A 22,132-nucleotide genomic window follows, 5' to 3' on the forward strand; every position below is an offset into this window, starting at 1 on the left:
TCTAAACTGTAATTAAAGGACAGTATCACACTAATATTACATTGAAAGACCAGTTTTTACTGATCTGGGTTTTAAGGCCACGAAAAGGGTAGAAACTGAATGCTGACCACTGTTTCCTGTTACATTTTACAATGATGCCTTGTTACATTGAGAGCAAAATGAAATGTAAACTTTAGTGACACATGGAACATTTCAAATTTAACCACTGAATATGTTTTTGATTGTTGCAGGTCACTCACGAGGACAACCTGCCATCTGAGATTGTATTCAAAGTCAAGGTAGCCCCGTCTCATGGCTTTCTCCGGCGTTTTGTCAAGGAGCGCTACATCGGAACCAAACAATCCCCTGTCAAGACATTTACCCAAGAGGACATTAACAGTGGAAACATCCAGTACATGCAGGTAGAGCCCGGCAAAGTCAACGACACTTTCATCCTCGATGTCACCAACGGGGTCACTGATGTCAACGACATTAGGATGTCTGTTGACATCATCCCACGCCTAATCCCACTCCAAGTCTTCAACATCACGCTGAACGAGGGCGCCTCTAAGGCACTGACCCAGGATTTGCTTAAAGTCACGAACCGACACTTTTCCGGAATCAACTTCCTGTATAGTTTGACCATGCCCCCGCAGTATGGTCACATTGAGCACTCCCGACACCCCGGTGTGCCCATAACCTCTTTCACCAGGAGGCAGGTGAGACATTCTTACAGACAATCTTATAGTTGCCATTGAAATATAGACTTGCAGTTATCGATGGATAAATAATTTGATGTAGTGTGCCAGTAATATTTTTAATGTGAATAACTGTCTTCAGTCGTGTCATGTCATCGGATGAGAGAATTTGACCCATTTTGACAGTGCCTGTAACCTAAAATGCCTTCTTAATTAGATTGTTGTTTAGCAATATATAGAGTAATTCTTTTAGACTGGTCGATTGATGGATAAATAATTTGATTGATTATTATTGAAGTGATTCATTTCAGGCCTGAAAGAAACACTGAGGCCACAGAGCTTGTGTCCTCTGTATTTTTGTGCTACATTACACATGGACTTTCAAATTTGACCTTAATCTACAGGCATGTTTATGACATTTGTAAACTAAAATTCGTCCTAATTAAATTGCAAAATTATAGGAAGGTAGTAATAAAATAACCCTGGCTTGACCCCCTTTTCATTTCATGTTACCTCACCCAAAATCTCTTTGCCTTGCTATTTGCTTATGTCGTGTTTGTGCTCCTAATTAATTTTTTTTAAATTGTACGAAGCAGTGTTTTTAGTTTTTGTCCCTGTATGCATGCTATGACATGGAAGAAGAGATCACAGTGAGCTGTCACAATTCATTACAGGGTTTTGTACCTCTGTGTTTTGAATAAACATTGTTGAAGTTTTGATCTCAGGTTCCCCCTAATAATTTCCATTTTGTTTAATCAGGTGGAACACGAATTCATTTACTATGTCCATGACAGCAGCGAAACCCTAGCTGACAACTTCACTGTGGTGGCCAATGACACAGGCCTGAGGAAGCAGAGTGCAGCCCAGACGGTGTACATCCAGGTTACAGCTGTCAACGATGAGCCTCCTGTTATTACAGCCAACAGGGTCCTCAGGGTGAGTCTGCACTGCTGCTCTATATTTAAACTCTGGACTTTTTTTACTAGTAGGTCTGGCACCATAGCTTACTGTCAGATAATCTTCATGTGGGCAGTGTTGCAAGTTGCCATGGCTGGCTGGATGAGGGAAACTATGTTTGCTATGTGGAGGAGGGTCAAGGGGGACTAGCAGCACAGAACAAAATTGACATACACTTGGAGGTGGAGATTTTGGAGGATAGATTGTCACAGTTTTGAAAATAAAGCAATCTTTTTTGATGGGTCCGTTTCAAGCAATGCTGCTTCAGTGATTTGAAGAGGGAGCTGCAATTTTGCATAGTTTGGGTTGACTGGAAAGGCATCTTATGAATGCAAGAGTTTAAATCAAACGGAGAATAAACCCCAGGCATTACTCGGACATAAGGTTTTGCTGCTGAAAATATGTCACTTGAATTTAGTCACAGCATCCAAGTGTTGAGTGACATGATGGCATGGCCTGGAAATAGCAAACAGTGTGACCACATGCTTTCAGTCCAGTTTTATCTACTTCACATCTCTCTGCCTATCCAAAGCAACCCTGTTGGTTACTACCTGTCTGCTAAAAGCGCTATGGTAGCACTTTATTTTAAGGTACACATATTCACCATTAATGAGTTTCTCATTAGCATGGATGTTAGTAGCATTTTTGCTCTTTATAAGTCATCCTAAAGCCCTTACTAATGCCTTAATATAAAGTGTTGCAACCACTTCTACCCACATCCATTTTAAATATTTGACTCGTAAATTAGACTGAAGTTTACGTTTGTGCTGAGCAGTGCTGACTTTGCTTTAGTGGCTAGATTTGGGAGAGGTCCAGCTGCAAAGAGAGGCTGAAGTGTAGGTCTCTATTGTCTGCACAGCTTTGCCCCAAATGCCTGAAATTCCTTTGGGATCTTGCAGACTCAGAGAAGAGCAACCTCTAAAATTTACTGCACTGAAGAACATCAGGAATCCAGCTCAGTGAAAGTAGTTTTAAGTATAGTGTAGAGTATTTTTTGAAAGGGAGCTATTTTACATTTTTTGTGACAGTCACTGACAAACTGGTCTGCTCATGTTGATGATCCATTTAACTGGAATGTGATCATTTCACATTTTGTCACTTTTGATTAGATGTTAGGTGGAACAGATCTGGAGTCTCAGTGTCCACAAGGTGGCTCTCTGCCACTGCACTTCATGTTGGCTCTCAAACTTGTACTCTGAAAGATTTTAAGAAATGTACAGGTCCTCTTAAAGTGACAGAGTTGTGTATTTCTTCATATAATTTATCATAAAGTTTGTCTTAAAACAGCTTTGATGTTTTCTGAATGAATATTAATATGAATATATAAGGCCTCGTCAGATTTTTATTGCTGAACTGTGCCACAGGGATTATCTTTACAAAATTGCTAAATATGATTGGCAGAAGGTACCAAATAAAACATACTATAAAATGGACAAATCTGTCTTAAAAATATAAACCATTCATTTGATCAAAAATGTATCAGGTTGTCTCATAGAGCTGTGAGTATAATGTATTTAGGAAGTATTTATCTTACATGATCTCCTGACAAAAGGGGGGGAAGCTTACGACCCGACAATATGTGTTTAAATAAGATAAGAGAGAAGATTAAAAAAAAAAAAACATGTTCATTAAAACACCTCAACAAAGAAGATTTGGTAGTGAAGACACAGGAATTCAATAAAAGTGGATCAAAGATGTAAGTCTGTTTTGTTTAAACTTGACTGTTATCTCCCTCACTAAAGCTGCTGCCTCATGAGTGGTGGACACCCCGTCATGTTTGAGGGATTGATCTCAACCCCAGGGGGCTGTTTGTGCAAATTGATCTCATGTGTCTTTTCTTTGAATGCGGTGAATCACGCTGGTGGTGTTCATCAGACTGAACAGGCTGATCCTGCTGTGACCTCCTGTTAAATGGAGGATTAGACTAACTGTAGTCATTTCCCACATGATTTACAGGTACTGATTTGAAAAGTGCAGTGTCCCATGCTTCTGTTCCAGCAAGTAACACTTAAAGCCGAGGGAGAGGCCAGCTCAACACTGTTACACCTCAGTCTTTAATTTGGTCATGTTAGGGGAATATAAGAGCCATTTAGACTCCAGTATTATTTAGCAGTTTTAAAAGGTAAAATACACCCTCATCACCCATCATGTGATGTTTGTGATACACCCCTGCAGCAGTTTTATGTTTTTAGTTTTAAGTGTTGCACTCACTTCTGCCCACCCTATGTGCCTGTGATCGCTGACATTTCTCACATGAACCACCTCTCAACAGAACAGCAGGAGGAACTTTCCCTTAAAAATGCTAGGCAGCTAGCGTGTGAACACTGAGATGTTGCTGTGATCACACCCGTTTTGCAAAATGCTGCATATCTTGTGGCTGCATTGCACTTCAGTACAGCCTGCCAAAAACGGTTCTAACAGGAAATTGAACTTGTTTGTTTAAAAAAAAACAGGACTAACTGTAATTTGTATTGTACAAATTGTACAAAGCACTCTAGACCATGAGACCAAACCTAATATTAACATTTATTATGATCTTAAACCTGCTATAATAAGTATCTTTCTTTAAAAAATCAAATTACTACATGTAATGTGAAAGTTGTCCCTCATGGTGACAAATCTGCAGATAATTATTTTAACTCTGCAATCTTCTCAAATCTACAGAGCTCCTCAGTGCCTTTTATCTAATTACTTGGCTTTGCTGTTTTGGTTCACTCTCATTGCTCTCATCACTGTTGTCTCCAGCGGCAGCAGGCAGCTGTTTTAATTGAAAATAGCTCTGAATACTCACCGCTCGCGAGCACCGTCAGACAAACAAAGTTAGCGACTAGCTGATGAACATAATGGAGCATTAAGCAATTAAAGAACCAAATATTTCTCTTAGGAGTTAATGGAGACCAACATGGAGCTAAACGAGAGTGAATATTGGACTCATCTTCCCCAGGAGGCCCGAAACACAGCTCCAAATAATGTTGCTTTTTGTCTGCTGAAAGAAGAAGAAGTTTTCTGTGTCAACTTAAAAAGGTGGTCATATGTCAGTGTTTATGACCTCTTTCCATTGCCCCAAAGTGGCCAGAAAATGCTCAACCTTAAAAAAACAACAAACAATAAAAATAAAGGAGGTGTTATGGTGATTTTGTGGGTTTTCACAAAATCATCGCATGACAACCACATATAAAAGACATTGTGGTATGATAAGAAAAGTTCAGAACAATTACCATGACAAAAATAAAAAATTAAAATATAAAACGGAAACAAAATGTATTTTGTCATATTTCTGAAATTCATGATACCTTATGACTTTATATTACTTTGCATATTCCATAACAGCAGACACTGATCACAGAAAGCATTGCCATGCCACAACAGCACAGGCGTTAATGATAAAAATTCCATTCAGCTGCTTCAGTTTCAGGGTCTGTACATTTTACAGGCTGACTCACTGTCACACTGTCATGACATACTCTACCTCTGCTTTTCCTACTATGACAAAGTCTAAACGTCTGCTGTAAAAAAGGTGATGTTCGTCACATCCGTCCACGGATTAACTGTCCGGCACACAGCTTGTAATTCCACAGTGTCGTATTATGCAATAGTTGCTCTGGCCTGGACCATAGAAGCTCATCCTTTGTTGTCAAGTGTCTGCATGGTTCAGCACTTCTGTGTTCTGTGTGTCAATGAGTTCCTCTGTTCCTTCGTGTTAGCTCGAGGCTTTTGAATTTGCATGGAAGCAGGACCTTAACTGTGCCTCACGAACACGCCGCACTACATCCAACGGTGTTTACAGTCTGCACGGCTATATTTAGTCCTGAGATGTCCTTCACTTGAATTATGTTGTTGAATGTGGCTTGAGTGATGTTCAGAGAGACATTTTTTCCATAGGTTGTTACTGTCTTGCTGTCTGTGCGGGATTGTTACTATAGCAGTTCTGCTTCGTCGGACCATAAACTGTACGATGGAGAATGACAGGAGAAAAAAAAGAGGGAAAATGTGAAATAGCCTTGGAGCTCGATTCACAGACACACAGCATCCTGGTATACTATATATGGTAATGACTGACATGGACACATTAGCTGTTTCTGTTCCATCTTTTATGTTTCTCGTCTCCTTTTCAATCGTATTATATCCATGCAGAGAGTAGGTGTTACCAAAAAGTATGTGACGTAATCCAGTTCTAGCCTACAGACAATTTTGTTAAATAATTCTCTCCACAGCACCTGAATTATAGCTATTTAAACAAAGACTGGCATCCACAAATGGAAATAAGCTGCAACGTTTAGTCTTTTGCTCTATGGTATAAGAAATTGTGACAGTATTTCATTCCATCTATCAAAATAAATGTCAACTCGCATTTGGCTGTCAACTACTATACGTCACGAGCCATGTCAAACAAAGCATCTCTGTTCCCGTGTCCCTGCAGGTCTTTATTTTCATGCAGATAACAGATGGCACCTGTTGTGTCCTTGTCCGTCTTGTGTCTAGGTTTGGGTGTCCTCAGTGACAGAGATCAGGCCGGAGGATCTGAGAGCACAGGACCTGGACTCACCCTCAGAGGAGCTACACTTCATGGTGACCCCACCCAGCAATGGACACCTGGCTCTCAAGAGTGCCCCCATGAAGGCAGTGCTAAACTTCACCCAGGCACAGATAGACCAGGGACAGCTGCTATTTGTTCACAAAGGTAAAATCAATTTTTAGTCAAACACTGGAGAAGCCAGAAGAGACTAAATAACAAAAGAACAAAAATAAAGCTATATAAAAAAAATATTGGTAAAATTATTAGTGATTAATGTAAATAACAGACACAAAAAGCTGCAAATCAGAAGTAACAGTAACATCAATTCATTTTAAACATTCCCATGAAGTAAATGCAGTTTAAACAGGGTTGAACAATAATTCAATACTTGACCTTATCATTTATCAACTATCAATTGTATTTTGATAATATGATCAAATCATGTGTTCAATCTGTTGTCCAAATGAATAATTCCAACAAACTGTAATGAGAAAATAACAAAATTGGAGAGTTTGATCTTTTTGTTTTGTATGTGTGAAGTTAGTGATCACATTGTCCATTCTGTTAAGCAGCAGACACCCTGTGGTATATACTGATATTGGAAAATGATATTGAAATTAATATTGTGACACTGCTTTCAATCACAAGTCCTGCATATAACCTGTAATTAATAGCTCTAAATGTGGTCAGATAACTTGTTGTTGTAGTTCCTTTTGCGTCCACCAGAAGATGCTGTTGGTTTGATTTGTTTTCTACTTGTCAACTCACAGGGAATCACAGTCATCAGCAGGAACACTGGGCAGCTTCTCATTACCTTCATTAGCGTTAAATTACTTGCAACACTGATACAGACGGACTTTACTGAACGCCATGGTGGAGGTGGTAATGCTTGATAATTCTCTGATTTAAAATGGCAGAAAAGGTCTGTTGATGGTGTCAGTATCAGGTCAGGTTTCTGCTTACTGTTCTGATTTCTACATTCTTTTTTCTTTGCTTGTGCTTGTACCACCAGGAAAAGTTGTAATAATAGTGTGGACTCGCCCCACCCTGTTTGTTGAAGAATGCCTCTTTCCTTTTTACACACGCACATACACACATAGACAATTGATTTTAATTCATGTTCCCTTACTGAGAATGTTTAAGCTTGCATTCCTGGTTTTCTTTCATTCATTTGTATTCTTTTTCATGTGTATAATGCAGAAACCAAATGCAGCTTATTTGTAAATATGCTCCAGCCAAGAAAATAGTGAAACCATGTACTCACAGAGCTGAGATGCAGTTGTCTCTTTATTCGCTGCAGCAAACACAATCTAACAACTTTGCCTCAGAGGCTTCTTGACAGGTGGAGCTTTTAATTCAATCTGTGGTTTCATTGCTTTTCCAGGTGCCATGTCTGGAGGATTCAACTTCCAAGTCAACGATGGTGTGAACTTCACTCCCAGGCAGATCTTCAGCATCACTGCTAGAGCTTTAGTCCTCAGTTTAGAGAAGAACCGTCCACTCAAGGTGTTTCCAGGTAAATCGGCCTCATCATTAAAGGATAGGACGCCATTATTCTATATTTTCATGATTGTCCGAAAACAAAGACAATGTGCTAGTCTATCTCATTCTCACTCACTCTCAATGTTTTTCCTCTTCTCTACTCTGTGGCACTCTCTGAGACATAAACCTTGAAAACAGGTCACAAATGTATTGTTTGGTTTTTAAAAAGGGTTAAGTATATTACTAAATCTTGTGAGTGCTGCAGTTTTTCACAGATGTCAACCTGAGGTAAATAGTGGATTTTCTGGCAACTATTTCCAAATGAGAATGAATACACATCTGGTGCCCTAGTGAGTATTTACAGCAGAGCAGTGTTTGTAAGATTGATTCAAAATAAACTACAGTGCCATGTTTCTGGTAATGAAGACACACAGTGCAGTGCAGCAGTGTGGCTCACTGACGTGTTTTTAGTTTTTGGACAAGGTGATTCAGAGAATACTTTTCTGTTCTGAAAATATCATTTTTGGAAGCGTAATTCCTCTTTTATATGTTTTTGTGTCACAGTAAAACTACACAGCTGCCTCGTAAAAATGAACTGAAAAAGTGTATTTTTGTCTGTCTCTCTGTCATCCATCTCTGTCACAGACTCCTCTTTGTTGTACTATTGATATCCATGAGCAAAGAGATTATTTCCTCTTTTTTGTTTCTTTTGTAAGGCCTCAGTTAAAGGTTTTAACTGTGTGTGTGTATGTCTTTGTGTGAGACATCTTGCCCTCCGATTTGCTGTATTTTGTCAAATTAATCCTGCTTGTATGCACAGCCTGACTACAGTCTCTGCCCACAGTCCCTTTGGTTAAATAATTCAGCACCTTTCCAACAGTCAAGCCATCTTCCTAAATACCAGACTGGTGAATCAGCTGCTGTCGCTGCTTAATGTTTTGATGTACAGAATGCTACTTTTAATACTCAGGAGCTAAAAATAGGCTGACTGGGTGTCGTCTGTGTCTGCACACACATTTCAAGGTTTTCTGAGATTTCCAGTGGTCTGGTTTGTGAGTTAGCCGGAGAGGATATTGTGAGGGCAGCAAACTGCCAACTGGCACGCTCTGCTGAGCTTCCCAGCCACAGGGTGAGTGGGTACTTGAAAAGCTGTGCCACTGTCTGTCTGAGGCAGCCCTGTTTGTGCTTTGTGCCAGGCAGGGCAGAGGGAGGGGGATGGGGGTGGGCGGGATGGGAGCTTTAACTGACAATGACGGGTTTTGATGGGGGTGAGGGGTGGCATGAAACACTTTCACACTGTGGAGGTGAGATTAATGTTTTTCTTCGTCCTTGCAAAGTCCTCAACTGTCTGGGTGCTCTCTGTAAAACTGTGCAAAGACTCCACACTAACTGGTTGCACATGCCTCATTAAGAAAGCAGCGTTTACCTGAAAGTATTCTGACAGTCGGTCATTGCAGTGCCTGCAAATACTGCACACAACTTGCTAAAATGATTGTTTGTATGAGGAAATGTACTTACAGTTTTGTCAACCTCTTCCTGAATATGCAAAGCTCTTATTTCATGCTGTGTGTGAATACAAGGGCAGAATTATGCTAGTAAACGTGTTGTCTGACCATGTCTAAAGGCAAAAGTGTTGCGCTTTCCACAATAATAGATGTAATAATAGATGATGTAGGCATACCATAAATAGAAATTCTGTGTAATCCGCTGTAATAACCCAGCTTGAAATGCTTTAAATTATTTCCCTTTGTTTCATATTGAGTTAATTTATGATAGGTAATGTTGTATTTATTTGTTTATTTAGCCTCACTGCAAAGAGAGCTTATTTTTCGTTTAATCATAGCACTTTTGTAGGAGAGTATTAATTGCGGTGTAGCATCTGCGGGACTTCCTTTCAGACTGCTTACAACCATAACAATATTCACCATTACGGTAGGACAGTCTGTGTGTAGCCTGAGAAGTGAAAAGCAGGGTTAAAATGTTGCCAGGCATTCCCTGTGCTACCCCCCTGCTGCTCATTAAGATTATACAAGCCTCAAAATAAGAGAGAGAAACTCAAAACCAGCCAACTTTCTCACGTCTGGACAGCTGGCCAGTCATGGCGTGAAGTGGGTGAAATGTTGGATTGCTGGTTTCAGAAAGTTCGAGAAATGGTCAGATTCCAACCACCGAATTCCAACATCACCAAAGGTGTGGTGGGAGGGGGTTTCCAAAGCAGTTCAACCATCTGACAAGCACTTCTGATGGCCTAAATGATATTCTAATATGGATTCTCTCAGTTCCATGTTGATGTATTCCTATAATTCCTTTTCATCATCATCATCATTTCTAAATGTATTAACCCAGTGAATTTTTGTGGGTTGGGGTTTATGTGTGTTTTTTACAATGTTTTGCACATTTTTCTCATCTCACAAGCGTGGACTAAACAACTCACATGACAGGATCAAAGTGTTTTGACGTGTTACGTGTTTTGGTTATATTTCTGTGAGCATTTCTACATTTTGCATGTCAACATATGACCATCCCAAAATGCTGCACAACTATCTGACAATATAGCAGAAACCCATCTGGTACAGATTTAGTGCAAGATTGGTTTTCATTGTAAAAAAAGACAAGAAAGACAATCCTTCCCTCTTCCTCTAAAAGGGAAATTTCCCATGAGAGACAGACAAGGATGGTTAGAGTGCTCACGACAAGTGATAAATGAAGTTCACTGTGTTTCAACCCCTCTCTCCCTCTATCATTGCCTTCCATCATTTATCAGCAGTCTTTTTTTAGGATCCTCACAATCCCCACAGTGGCAGCAGGGCTATGGAAATCTATGTAATTCATCTTTGGGAGAAAAGAAGCCCTCAGTTGTCAGCTCTCTCCCATCATCATGCACAGGAGATGTTTCTCTTTACATTTTCCCCAAGTGGAAGATTTCTGCGCCTGCGAGGAGCTGCTCCACTTTTAATTTCTTGTTTGGATTTTATGTAACACCCCGCACTGCAGTTGGACAGTGCTGTAAAAAGTCTGTGATGTCTGCAGTGCAGCTTTAATGTGACACATCAAAGGACTTTCATCTGTCTATTCCAGAGCTTGTTTTGCATAATTTGGAGTCAAAAAGATGTGAAATGCTTTCAGGGGGGAAAACTTGCTGTTTTGCATTTGATGTAGTCACACAAGTTTTTTAACAGTGTGGTCACAGCTAAACTGAATATCAGACAAGAAAAACACGTTTTCTTTCGTCATCAGTAATTATTTTAACTCAGTTTCGAACCTTTCCCCCAGGCACTTCTACGCCAATCACAAATGAGGATTTACAAGTAGTGACCAATGACATCAGCAACACCTCGAACCGCACCATCACATTCAGTGTGATTCGGCATCCTAAGCTGGGGCGTCTGGTGATGAGGCAGCCTGATAATTCAACTGTGGACATCTCCACTTTCACTCAAGACATGGTGAGTGAACAGCTGAAGGTCATATCAACACTTTCCTCTCATACGAATATTTTAAAATTTAATAAGAGGAATGTGAAACAGATTAAATTTAATTAGGCATTAGGGTTCCTCCATTCATGTAGAGAGTTGCCATATTTCCACCGTATGAATAATTGATATTCTGCATCCTCATTCAGGAAATTGACTTTGTGCTTCTTTAGCTAAATGGCACATGTAAGGCTTTTATGTAATCAATTTCTTCTGTTGGATTATAATCGGACGCAGCTGTGTGTACTTGTACTGCTGAGCAAAGCAGATTTAAATTAATGATGAAATCTTATATATACTGTACCAATGTCTTTCAGACTGGTGAAAAATGATTGAGGCCACTGAACTGTTAATACAGTTGATAAAACCATCAGTTGCAGGATCTGTGCTGTTTTTGTTCCTCAGGTGGACAGGAAAGAGGTTGTGTACATTCAAACCCCCGTCGAATCAGTGGGCTGGGAAGCCATGGACTCCATGACCTTCTCTGTGACATCATCGCCTACTTCTCTGGACAGCCAGACCTTCAAAATTGACATTTCTTATGAAAACACCGGGCCCGAACACAACACGGTTCTGCTTGCAAACACAGGTATGAACAAGGCTGAACAGTAGTGCTTTGAGCTAAATGCTAATGTCAGCATGCTAGCATACTCACAATAATGAAGCTAATATGCTGACATAAAGCTGGTGTAGCGGTTGATATGTTAACCATCTTGGTTTAGCAATTCAACATGCACATTTGCTAATTAATGATGTTAACAATGTTCAAATGCAGTAAGTGAAACAGCCCCCCTAGTCTGTTGCATTTACATTTACTGGTCACTATGCTCTTAAGTGGACAAAATGAAAATGTAATTTTCTAACAACTCGAAAATGCATTCGACATTTCATTTTCAAAAACTTAACCTGCTCGAAAGTGTAAAATATTCAATTACAATAAAAAGGTGCTTTTGGGATTCTCAAGGCCATAGTGTGGATCCTCTGATGGATCAAAGACAACCTGATCTGTAGATGAGCCAAGCCATAAAGCGCCAGGATCTGGTCCTCCTGAATAGCATCTGCCTCAGAAAATCCTGTACAGAGCTCAGTTTAGTATGGCATATTTCTGAGGAGGTAAATCTAGGTCTTCATGGTCGATGCCCCCTAGTTCCAATCTTTATTTTGTGAGTAATATCCCAGGTGACCTCAGGAGATTTTAAGTGCAACTGTTGATGGTCACTACTGGTGAAGTCCTTGTACAGTAGATCTGGTTAGCAAAACAGCAACAAACACTGTAACAAATCATAATGCTGCTATTCTCATTGTACTCTTCACCTGTGTCTTGGTCTTTTTTGGATACTGAGAAAAAAAACAGAAGTCAGGTCATTGAAACTGCTCATACTGTCTTTAAATCTAGCCAAACGTTTACAGACTGCAAGCTAGGCTCGGTTATAGGCGAAATTACTGGCCCTCATGATTGTGGACATAACTTGATGTGAACAAATGGAAGCCTTTCTCTCATTTCCTTGTGGGTGCAGGTTACAGTGCATCATTGACATTTATTCGTGGTAAATCTCGCAGACATCCCAAAAATAATTCCATTGTTGATAGCATGGGCTACAGCGCCCGGGACTGACAGGATACATTTTCATTTGAATTTTGTCCACTGTCATGTAATGTAAGTTAAGTAAACTGGAGCTGCAGTTTGTCTTATTGCATTTAAATATTGTCCATTTTAAAGCATTTCAAGTCTTGAAAATGAAATGTCAAACAGCTCTTCCATTGTTATTTTAATATGGTCATTGAACACCAGACGAGTGTGTGAAAATGAAAATTATTACTTATATAGAATTCAACAATGTTGTCCTTGGTGATTATTGTAATATTTGCTTGGTGATAGGTGCTGAAGTAACCGAAGGGGAAAGTGTCATCATAGATGAATCCAAGCTGGATGCGTCTAACCTGATGTCCAAGCTGCCGACACCTCAGCGGAGCTCCCATGAGGTCTGGTTCCAGGTGACATCTTTGCCTCAGCATGGTGTCATAGTGGTGGGTGAGAGAAACCTCACCAAGGAGAAACCTAACTTCTCCCAGTTCATCATTAACAAATACGGTATCACCTACAAGCATGACAACTCAGAGACAACTCATGATGCTTTTGTATTCAGTGCATGGCTAAATCCTAAGGGCAAAACAGTGCAGCGCCCTCAAGATGACAGTGATGTTGTTGAAGAGCATTTTAACATTACAGTCAGACCTGTAAATGATCAGCCACCTTTGTTAAAAACCAAAGCCCCAAGTCTGACAGTGGTACAGGGAGATACAGTAGCTCTAAGGCCTGAGAATCTCCAAGTTGAAGACTTAGATAATCTTCCTGATGATATTAAGTTCTCTGTGATTAGTAAGCCAAACAATGGTTACCTAGCCCTTGAGGGAAGTTTGAATGAGTCAATAGTGCTCTTCACCCAAGCCCAAATCAATAACAGAAGCGTATATTTCATCCATGACGGAAGCTCTGGATCTGGGGTGTTCTACTTTAGTGTCACAGATGGCCATCATAAACCAATATATAAGATCTTTAACCTAGAAGTGACAGAAATTACAATTTCCCTGGTCAACTACACTGGATTGACACTGGAGCAAGGCAAGACTTCAGTGTCACTGACCCAGCACAACCTTGCTGCTAAATCCAATGGGAAAAACATCACCATTCACTACCAGATTACAAGGCCTCCAATTTTTGGAAAACTTCTGAAGGAGAACCAAGAGGTTACACAGTTTAAACAGGAGGATCTACAGTCTGGAAGACTGTCCTACCATATGATCTCCCTGTCCTCTGCAGAAGACAGCTTTGAGTTCACTGCCTTCACTTCAGAGGCAAACCTGACTGGCCAATTGCTGAACATAACTGTCACACCTTTGATCCAGGTTGGCGAAGGTAAGAGGATTCCCAATGGGATTGCTGTCAAACTCAATACTAGCTTTCTTAATGCAACTGAACTGGCTAATATCAGTGGTCATGACCCTGTATTTGAAATCATCTCCCAACCTAAATATGGGAAGGTGTTTCTGACAAAACCTAAAATGTCCAGAAAAGCTGGACCAGTTCAGTCCTTCACCTTTCAGGAGCTGATGCAGGAGAAGGTGGCCTTGCAGCTGAATGCCAATATGACTGGAGTTCAAGAGCTAAATGACTCACTGGTGTTTGTACTGAAAGCTGATAACATCCAACCTGCTAAAGGGGAGTTCCACTTTACAGTTGTGCCATATGATCCTGCACTTTTTCCACCCACAAATAGCCCCGTCCCAACTACATCATCTGTTCCTCAGACCCCAAACCAGACTTCCAGAAATGGAACAGCTTCACCAGTCCTGTCTACAGCTTTGTTCTCCACCCAGCAACCAAGCAAAAACCAGCAAAAGTTCAAGGGGCGCAACCGCTGGGGAAACTCCAACAGAACGAGCATTTTCAGTACAACTCTCGGGAAACCAACACGTGGAACAGAGGATTTTCCCTTTAGGAACACACCAGTTCGTGTAGAGTCCTACCCGCAAAAAACCTCCAATCCACTTTTAGTTATCTTACCACTGCTGGCCCTGCTGCTGCTTGTAATCATCTTTGTAGTCCTGGTAGTCTTTCTTCGACACCACAGGCAAAGGAAGCAGAGCACTGCTGCGCCAAAGGAGCCAGCTTCCACCAGTCTTCCAAGCAGTCAGTCCTACCAGGGTCAAACCCAGAGGAGCACAACAGTTCCCACAGTCACTGTCACTCCATTAAACCACACCTGCCCAGGTAGCCCTGTTCTTGACCGGTTATTGACACCAAATCAGGGCTCAGCTTATAACACGATTGATTCAAGCATGCTTATAAGTTCTTGGAGTAATGGTTCCCCTGCTTTGTCCTCCCAATTTATTCAAACCGCCACTCCCACTCTGCAGAAGAACCAGTACTGGGTATAATCTGCCACAAACCAACTTGTAGCTATATGTGTTGGAGAATAGTGTTACAGGGTTTGATACCAGATTGAAATATGTTGTGTTCTTGAATGAGACTGCAATGAATTATTACCTGTTGCAAGTTAAATCTTAAAGTTGCATTAATTGATATTTCTGTTTTAATACAGAATCAAATTACACTGTCATGTGTAAGATTTCACTCATAGTGACAAACTCAGAACTATCCCCCAATTCTGCAGCTTTATGGAGCTTATTTGCCCCTTGTAGTTCATTGTCAGTGTCATTTTTTATGGTACATTACTGGATGGTTCAGTTTCAGCACTGTCATGCTCATGAGCCCCATTTCCAGCAGCAGCGGCAGCAATCACCTAACAGCAAACAGACAAAGTTAGCAACTAGCTAAAGTCAAGCTTTTAGGAAGCTAAAGGCCAAGACTTTTTGTGAAGAGTTGGTGGAGGCCAATAGGCCACCATATGGCCATAAACACAGCTCCAGTTGGATGATAATGTTGATCTGTGTCTGCAGGATTTGTAACCAGGTGATGGATTTGTTTGCTTACTTTAGGAAAAATAACTTTGAAAGGCCATAATGCGTTGTACTTCTCATCAAGGCTGTGTGTTAACTTATTTTTGAGTCTGACCCCTAGTGGCCAAAAACAATCCTTGCAGCTTTAAAGATGCATAAAGAAGAAAACCACTATGTCCAAAGTCTTTGGTACTGAAATCCGCATAAGGACAGCTTTAGATTTGGAGTCACACAGTCCATTGAAACACTGGATCATAATCCAACACTAACCACTACCGTATATTGAGTTGGTGGGACAGACTTTGTTCACTTGAGCATTTACAAAGCGGTCATCGTTGTGGTAAATTTATATTATGTTTGGTGCCTAATATATGTCTAATCACTCACTTTGTCATCTGATCCTCATGCACGTTGAAGTCTTCCATTAAGAGTTATGATCATCAGAGTGGAAGATGATGCTGATAACAGCTTGAAACTGTGAATTAATCAGACTGACACTGGTGTAAAGATGTCTTCTCTACTCATTTCAATTGATTGTGCAGATTTTATATTGTTGTTATGTATTATATATTGTAGAGTAGCATTTTTTGTAAACTCAGGTATTTTATTAACAGTCATTTACTTCATGTTACCATTAATGACGGTTGCATGTATTGTCAATATTCAAGGTCTTTGTTTAACATTACAGGATTGAGCGTTATAAAACTGACCATTTATTGACAGTCAAAAATGCTTCCCAGTGTCGCTGCGTATTTAAATGGGACATTGAAATGGCTGATTTTGTACAACTATTAAAACTGTTTTTTATAGCCCCAATCAAATCACACTGGTTAAAATGTTAACACTGTTTTTTATGTTGTTTTAATTTTAGCATAGTATTTATATGTTTTCAACATGAAAAATCAAGGCACTGATCTTAAAGATTACATAGATTTACAATGTGTTCTACCTGCCATCACCTCAGTGATCATAATTGAAATAGTAGGTATATTCTGTTATCTATTCACAAATTCCTCTACAGTTGAATAGATCTGGGGGTCCACCTACTTCTAAGGAGACTGAGCAGCTAACTGTCTGTCTTCTCAGACAGATTACTGAGAGAAGCTGAAACTAAAGAAACTATTGACTGAAATGAGTGCTGGCATTTGTATTGATTATTTAACACTTTAACTTGTCATCACATTCTTGACATTAGCTACTTAAGGCATCAGTTGTTTCTCACTGTAATGATGTATCTACTGTAAATTAAAGGTACTGTTCTGACATGTTCTTGAAAGCTATGGGAGATGAGAAATAGCTGTCATAGAAAACTACTGTAAACTTACATGTTATGAAATCATTTTGTACTGAAAAGAAATGTCCATCCAGTGTATTCTAGTCTCTGAATGATGTAACCCGAAGTGTCATATTTATTTATACCATATTTATAATAAACCACCTTAAAATATTTCCAAGGAATTGTTTTCTGCTATCATACAGTAACACAATCATACAGTGTTTGTGCATATATAACCTGTGCAGTATATTTGACTTAGTATCTGCCCATTTCTCCTCTTAACACATTTATTAGTGTCCAAATGATCTCTTATTTCTTCCACTTGAATGAGTTTCTGGCAGTTTTCTCAATAACTGTAATTTAGACTGTACTTGCAGCCTGTGGCCCACCTCATAATGGTTCTTTATTCAATCCAAACAAAAGATATTTTGCACCAGAGGACCAATTAGAAAAAGATTAATTATCATCATCACTTCTCCCAGTTTCCTGCAATTACTTAAATTGTGAGTTTCACAAAAACAATAAAATCAGCAGGATGTTGTCATATGAGCTGCAGTGAGGTGTTGTGTGTCTTCCATCTGAATAGGGGATGTGTCATTGCCAAAGCAAATGTCCTCTAAAAACCTCAGCGGATACCCAGAAGGTAAACATGTAATGTAATTTGGAAAAGCACAAGGATCTTCTTCTGCAGCTGAAGTTTAGCCGCTGTGAGTCAGTCTACATGACTGATGGTGTCATGCGAAGAAGGCAAGTGCTTGTTCTCCTGACCCCGAACACACCACATGCTGGGGACATTAAGGATGTCAGTCATGTGCACAGGTGTTAATTACACATTGCAGTGAGCTCATGAAGAATGCACACTGCTCGATCAAAGATGCACCCAGCTCAGGATTTGTGCAGAATCAGTGCTGGTGTGCTCACTGGTCTTGTTGACAGCAAATGAGCTAATAGGAGCGGTGAGCAACGGCATCACATGGGAGCTTCAAACTTAGCACAATCATGTCAGGCCAACAGGAACTTCAGTGGGATGCTGTTGTTAACCACAATGTTGTCATTTTTTAAAAGGAAATTCAAACAGAACTCAAGCTGAATGTGATCAAATTTTTCAGCTTTTGTTAACAAGCTAGTCAGTAGTCTGACGCAGGAAAAGATGAACTGAATCAGGAGAAACAGCAACACGGAAAATGTGCTTCTAGATATGAGAATGCAAGAGCTCCGCTGATACCCTGGCTGAACTTCTTCATCATTCCCATCTCCATCAGCCACAAACCAGATCTTTTTAGCCCCAGTTCGCCAATTCAACCTCATTGGCCAAGTGTGTTGACACTCTCAAGGAATTTGGTTGTTAACCCTCCAGCTCCAAAAACAAATAAATGGAAAGATACAAACACAGAGAGTTGAACAAAGACAACAAAGTTAAAGACAAGCAAACATAACTGCATCTGTGGCCAGAGAGGTAATGTGAGCGATAACAGATAGCTGTAAATATTTGCTTGGTCTGACAAAATGGCTAAATACACTGAATGCATTTACATGCAGAAAGTATTTTTTGCCCTTATTCTGAAAAAAGACAATATTCCTACTGAGCTGTTTAGATGGCTAATAAAAAAGGACATTGCACTAATATTCCCATTTACACACAGCTGCATATGCCGTGCTACAGTACGCACGGCTCAAAGTGGGGCAGGATTTCGATGATTGAGATCACCCAGTCGCTCCCTCACATGTAAACACGCGAACAGAAAAGGAAAAAGACAGACCACGCTCTCCTGTACTTCCCCAATCTGAACTGTCAAACCAACACTGTTTATTTGTGGCCAAAGCGACTTTGCTTGAGCGCTTTCATCATCACACGGGCAGAAGTGAAATCATGCACACACACACACACACACACACACACACACGCTCAGTGAGGCCGTCCACGTTTGCGTTGAGGAATGCTTATGATCTAAAAGACTGAGCCAAGATTATCCAGACACTGCAACAAGCCCGCTCTATTTGTTGCCTGAAATCGTTTGCAGAGATGCATGGTTTGTTTTGCATGTCATGTCAGATTTACAGTCTTTTGTCTGTCTGGTGGAACACAGCAGACTGTAAAACAGGGCGGACGCAGGGGCAAAGTGAAGGAGATTAGATGCAAATGCAACATTTAATGGTCCCGTTTCCACTGTAATACTACATGGTGATTTTAAGGTTCTACATTTAGAGCTGGTGTTGAGACGAATCATATGGTTTTATGTTGCATTTTAGTCCTGTTGGTAAAAGGGTTATGATTTTAATGACATACAGTAGTAATAGTACTGCTTCAGCTCTAACAGCCGTAATTACACAAGTGAAGTAAAGATTTATGTAATCCAATAGATTGGGAGTGGAGCTAATACTACAGGATGTAAAGCAATAAGAGGCTTTGCATTCACGTATTCACTGTAATCAACTGATCCATACTTTTGGAAAACAAAAGTTCTCTGCAAGGTTGCACTTTGACACAGTGGTGCCTTGAGTTAACTGCTAACCATCTTAGTTTAGCATGTTAGCATGCTTGCATTTGCAAATTAGCACAAAACCCAAAGTGCAGCAGAGGCTGATGTCATTAGTTTTGCAGGTACCAAAGCAGAAGATACAAGAAAAATCAGCTTCATCCGAGTCATTAGGATTCATCCTCTGGGCACCATGAATCTAGGATATGTTACATTATTATGATGGCTCCAGCTGATGCAATGACATGGTATCACATTTTTTTTATTACAAAGGTAAATTTATTGCATGCAGGACTCATTTAAAATTGTTTGCAATGTGTACATTGATACATGAGAAAACTGTAACTTCTGCTAATGCCATGCTTCAAATGCTTAGACGCACCAGTGATTTGAACTTCCATGAACAAAAGTCAAATTATAGTCTCGAAAAGAGGAAATCAGCGCGGAGAAAATGCAGACATCATGGCATTTACAAGATGTGGATGTCTGGCAGGAAACGGTCACATGTTGAATGCTCAGAGCAGTCAGGGTTTAAATTATCATTCCGCTAGCTGTCTGCAGTGTTACACAGTCACAGCGTTAGCCTGCACAGCTTTCAGCCCACCCTTTAGATTGTGACACAAGAGTCAAAAGTGAGCTAATAGAAGTTACAATACAACTTCTACAATTTCCCAGAGCATGTGTTAGAGACGCAGACAGAGAGTCAGGGAGAGATAATTAGTGAAGATGAGTTCTCGCCCTCAGATATTAGATCTCAGAGCGATCATTGTAATTTAAGGGCTGGTAATTGTGGGGCGGAGGGTCACAGAACAATGGCACCCTGCAAGACGAGACGAAGGGAGACAAAGCAGTCTTGGCTCGTGTGGTTTAATAAGGTTCCACACAGACAAACGCAGATGGTTAATTGAATCACTTCGACCGCCGGTTGCATTTTACAAAGACTTTGTTTCACGATTTAAAAGACTCCCTTTTCTCTCCCTCGTCTTATAAACTATTGCAAGAATTGCGAAGTACTTGAAGTACCACTAACATATCCTCCACAAAGTGCAATTTAGTTTATTCATAAAAGCTAATCAAGGCACGTAAAATACTGCAGAGGGTTTCAGAATGTAGCGTGCCTGTGTTGAAAGCCGTGGCATTGCCTTATAGGAGAGAGCACTATTGCGCGAATGATGAAGTAAGCGCCATTCTGCAATCTAGCTCATTTCTCTTTCTTCCCGGAGCTTTTACCCAAGTGGCATCAGTATCAGTCGGTGTTTTATCTGCTGCTAAACTGGGTCCTCGTGCGTTTCTCATCTGCTGGGGGAGAGGATTAGCAGCTTGATTCATTGACAGGCCTTTCTCTGGTTTTTGGCAGTGAGCAGAGGGCTCTTTCTGCTCTGCACATGGCTGATGTGATCTGAAATGGCACCGAAAAGAAACAGGTCGTGCACACATTGCGAGTAATATATGGCCAGCAAAGTGCGCTGACACTGAATCATCTAATTTAAGTAACTCTTGGGAGTTAGCTTTTGCAGGAGTGAGCAAGTAGTAATGGAGATTTTTCTGGATAGATGTCATCCCTCATCTGTGGCTTTTGAGACAGATTTGGTAAATGGTGTATGACAGTATTTAATACATGGAGATCAGTACCTCCATTTTCTGCTCATTTTCTTCTTCTGATCTGTCTTTTGAGGACCGCATTCTTGGAATACAAAGCGACAAGATTGGAAGTGTTTTTGCTTAACCTATTTTGTTGCAGAACATTTTACAGTATGCCCCAAATAGTGTTCTTTTTCTAAGACATGACACCTGGAGCATGAGGGCACGTGACCCAGCCAGTGCTCCTGAGTATCAACACACATACGCAAATGCACATGTGGTCAACTCCCACGTGCCCCACTGCCCATTGATTTGGTAACGGCGGTCAATAGGCTCACCCATGTAAAGTGGGGTCATGAAGTGACGTTGTGCATCAGCCGTTCGGCCCTCCCTGGAGCCCTGCATGGAGTCCCACGTGAAGCAAATTGTCCCCCATTCTGTCCCCATTGTTCAGCGCGGAGTGGAGCGTAAGAGGAAGAGATGCGATGTGATGGGGCTATTGACATGTGAAAAGGATGAGCCAAAAATCAAATCCTCTGCGACGCGAGCACGTGGAACCGCACTGATCCGTGCGTGAGCTCGTGAACAATGAACCTGTACAGTCGGACGTGTGTGTTCAGAGAGGTCAGACCACCAGCAGTCCATGTCAGCTGGTATATTTGATGACTGTGGTTGACTGTGGTCTGTGGGCGGCAGTGGACAAAGGGTGGTCAGCCGGTCAGCACAGTGAGTGTGTGTGTGTGTGTGTGTGTGTGTGTGTGAGATATTTGAGAACAGGTGACATTTTGCTGATCTCACTGTCTTTAAGAGGCTTTTAAGTTTAAAATGTGCAATCTCCAGGTGAGTACAGACATCCTGCTAATGTGCAAAGACACGCTGAAAATATCCTGCACTTCTGGGTTGCTTGTTTGGTTCTTTCTTGCAAGAACAAAACAAGTCCAAGTGAGGGTCTGGCTAGTCTTTCCAGGGCAGAGAAACATGAATATTAACATTCTTGGGCATTTATAAGCTTAAATATCTCACGTTTACAATTAAATTATAGCAAATACAGCTTAAAAACAGAGACAGCAGGGATTCTCACTTTCCATGTAATTTCGGGACTGATGGCCTTGATAAGTAACCTGCTCTTCACTGCCGAAGTACCACCATACGGTTTATTTTGAAAACAAGAAAATACCTAGCCTAGGATATATGATTGACAGACATACGAGAGGATCTTACCCTGAGAGAGA

General features: G+C 40.6%; 1 protein-coding gene across 1 annotated transcript in view; it reads left to right on the forward strand.

Moving 5' to 3' along the window:
* Nucleotides 1-17,015, forward strand: part of cspg4ba (chondroitin sulfate proteoglycan 4ba) — a 28,292-nt gene extending 11,277 nt beyond the window's left edge. Inside the window, exons 4-10 of the mRNA XM_041936410.1 lie at nucleotides 231-698; nucleotides 1,437-1,613; nucleotides 6,117-6,315; nucleotides 7,535-7,666; nucleotides 10,906-11,078; nucleotides 11,511-11,694; nucleotides 12,985-17,015. Of these exons, the coding sequence (XP_041792344.1) occupies nucleotides 231-698; nucleotides 1,437-1,613; nucleotides 6,117-6,315; nucleotides 7,535-7,666; nucleotides 10,906-11,078; nucleotides 11,511-11,694; nucleotides 12,985-15,044 (3,393 nt within the window). The 3' untranslated portion in view covers nucleotides 15,045-17,015. The remainder of the gene's footprint in view (nucleotides 1-230; nucleotides 699-1,436; nucleotides 1,614-6,116; nucleotides 6,316-7,534; nucleotides 7,667-10,905; nucleotides 11,079-11,510; nucleotides 11,695-12,984) is intronic.
* Nucleotides 17,016-22,132: the final 5,117 nt, after the last annotated feature.

This window comes from Chelmon rostratus, chromosome 5 (genome assembly GCF_017976325.1).
Source record: "Chelmon rostratus isolate fCheRos1 chromosome 5, fCheRos1.pri, whole genome shotgun sequence".
NCBI classification, from domain to species: Eukaryota; Metazoa; Chordata; class Actinopteri; order Chaetodontiformes; family Chaetodontidae; genus Chelmon; species Chelmon rostratus.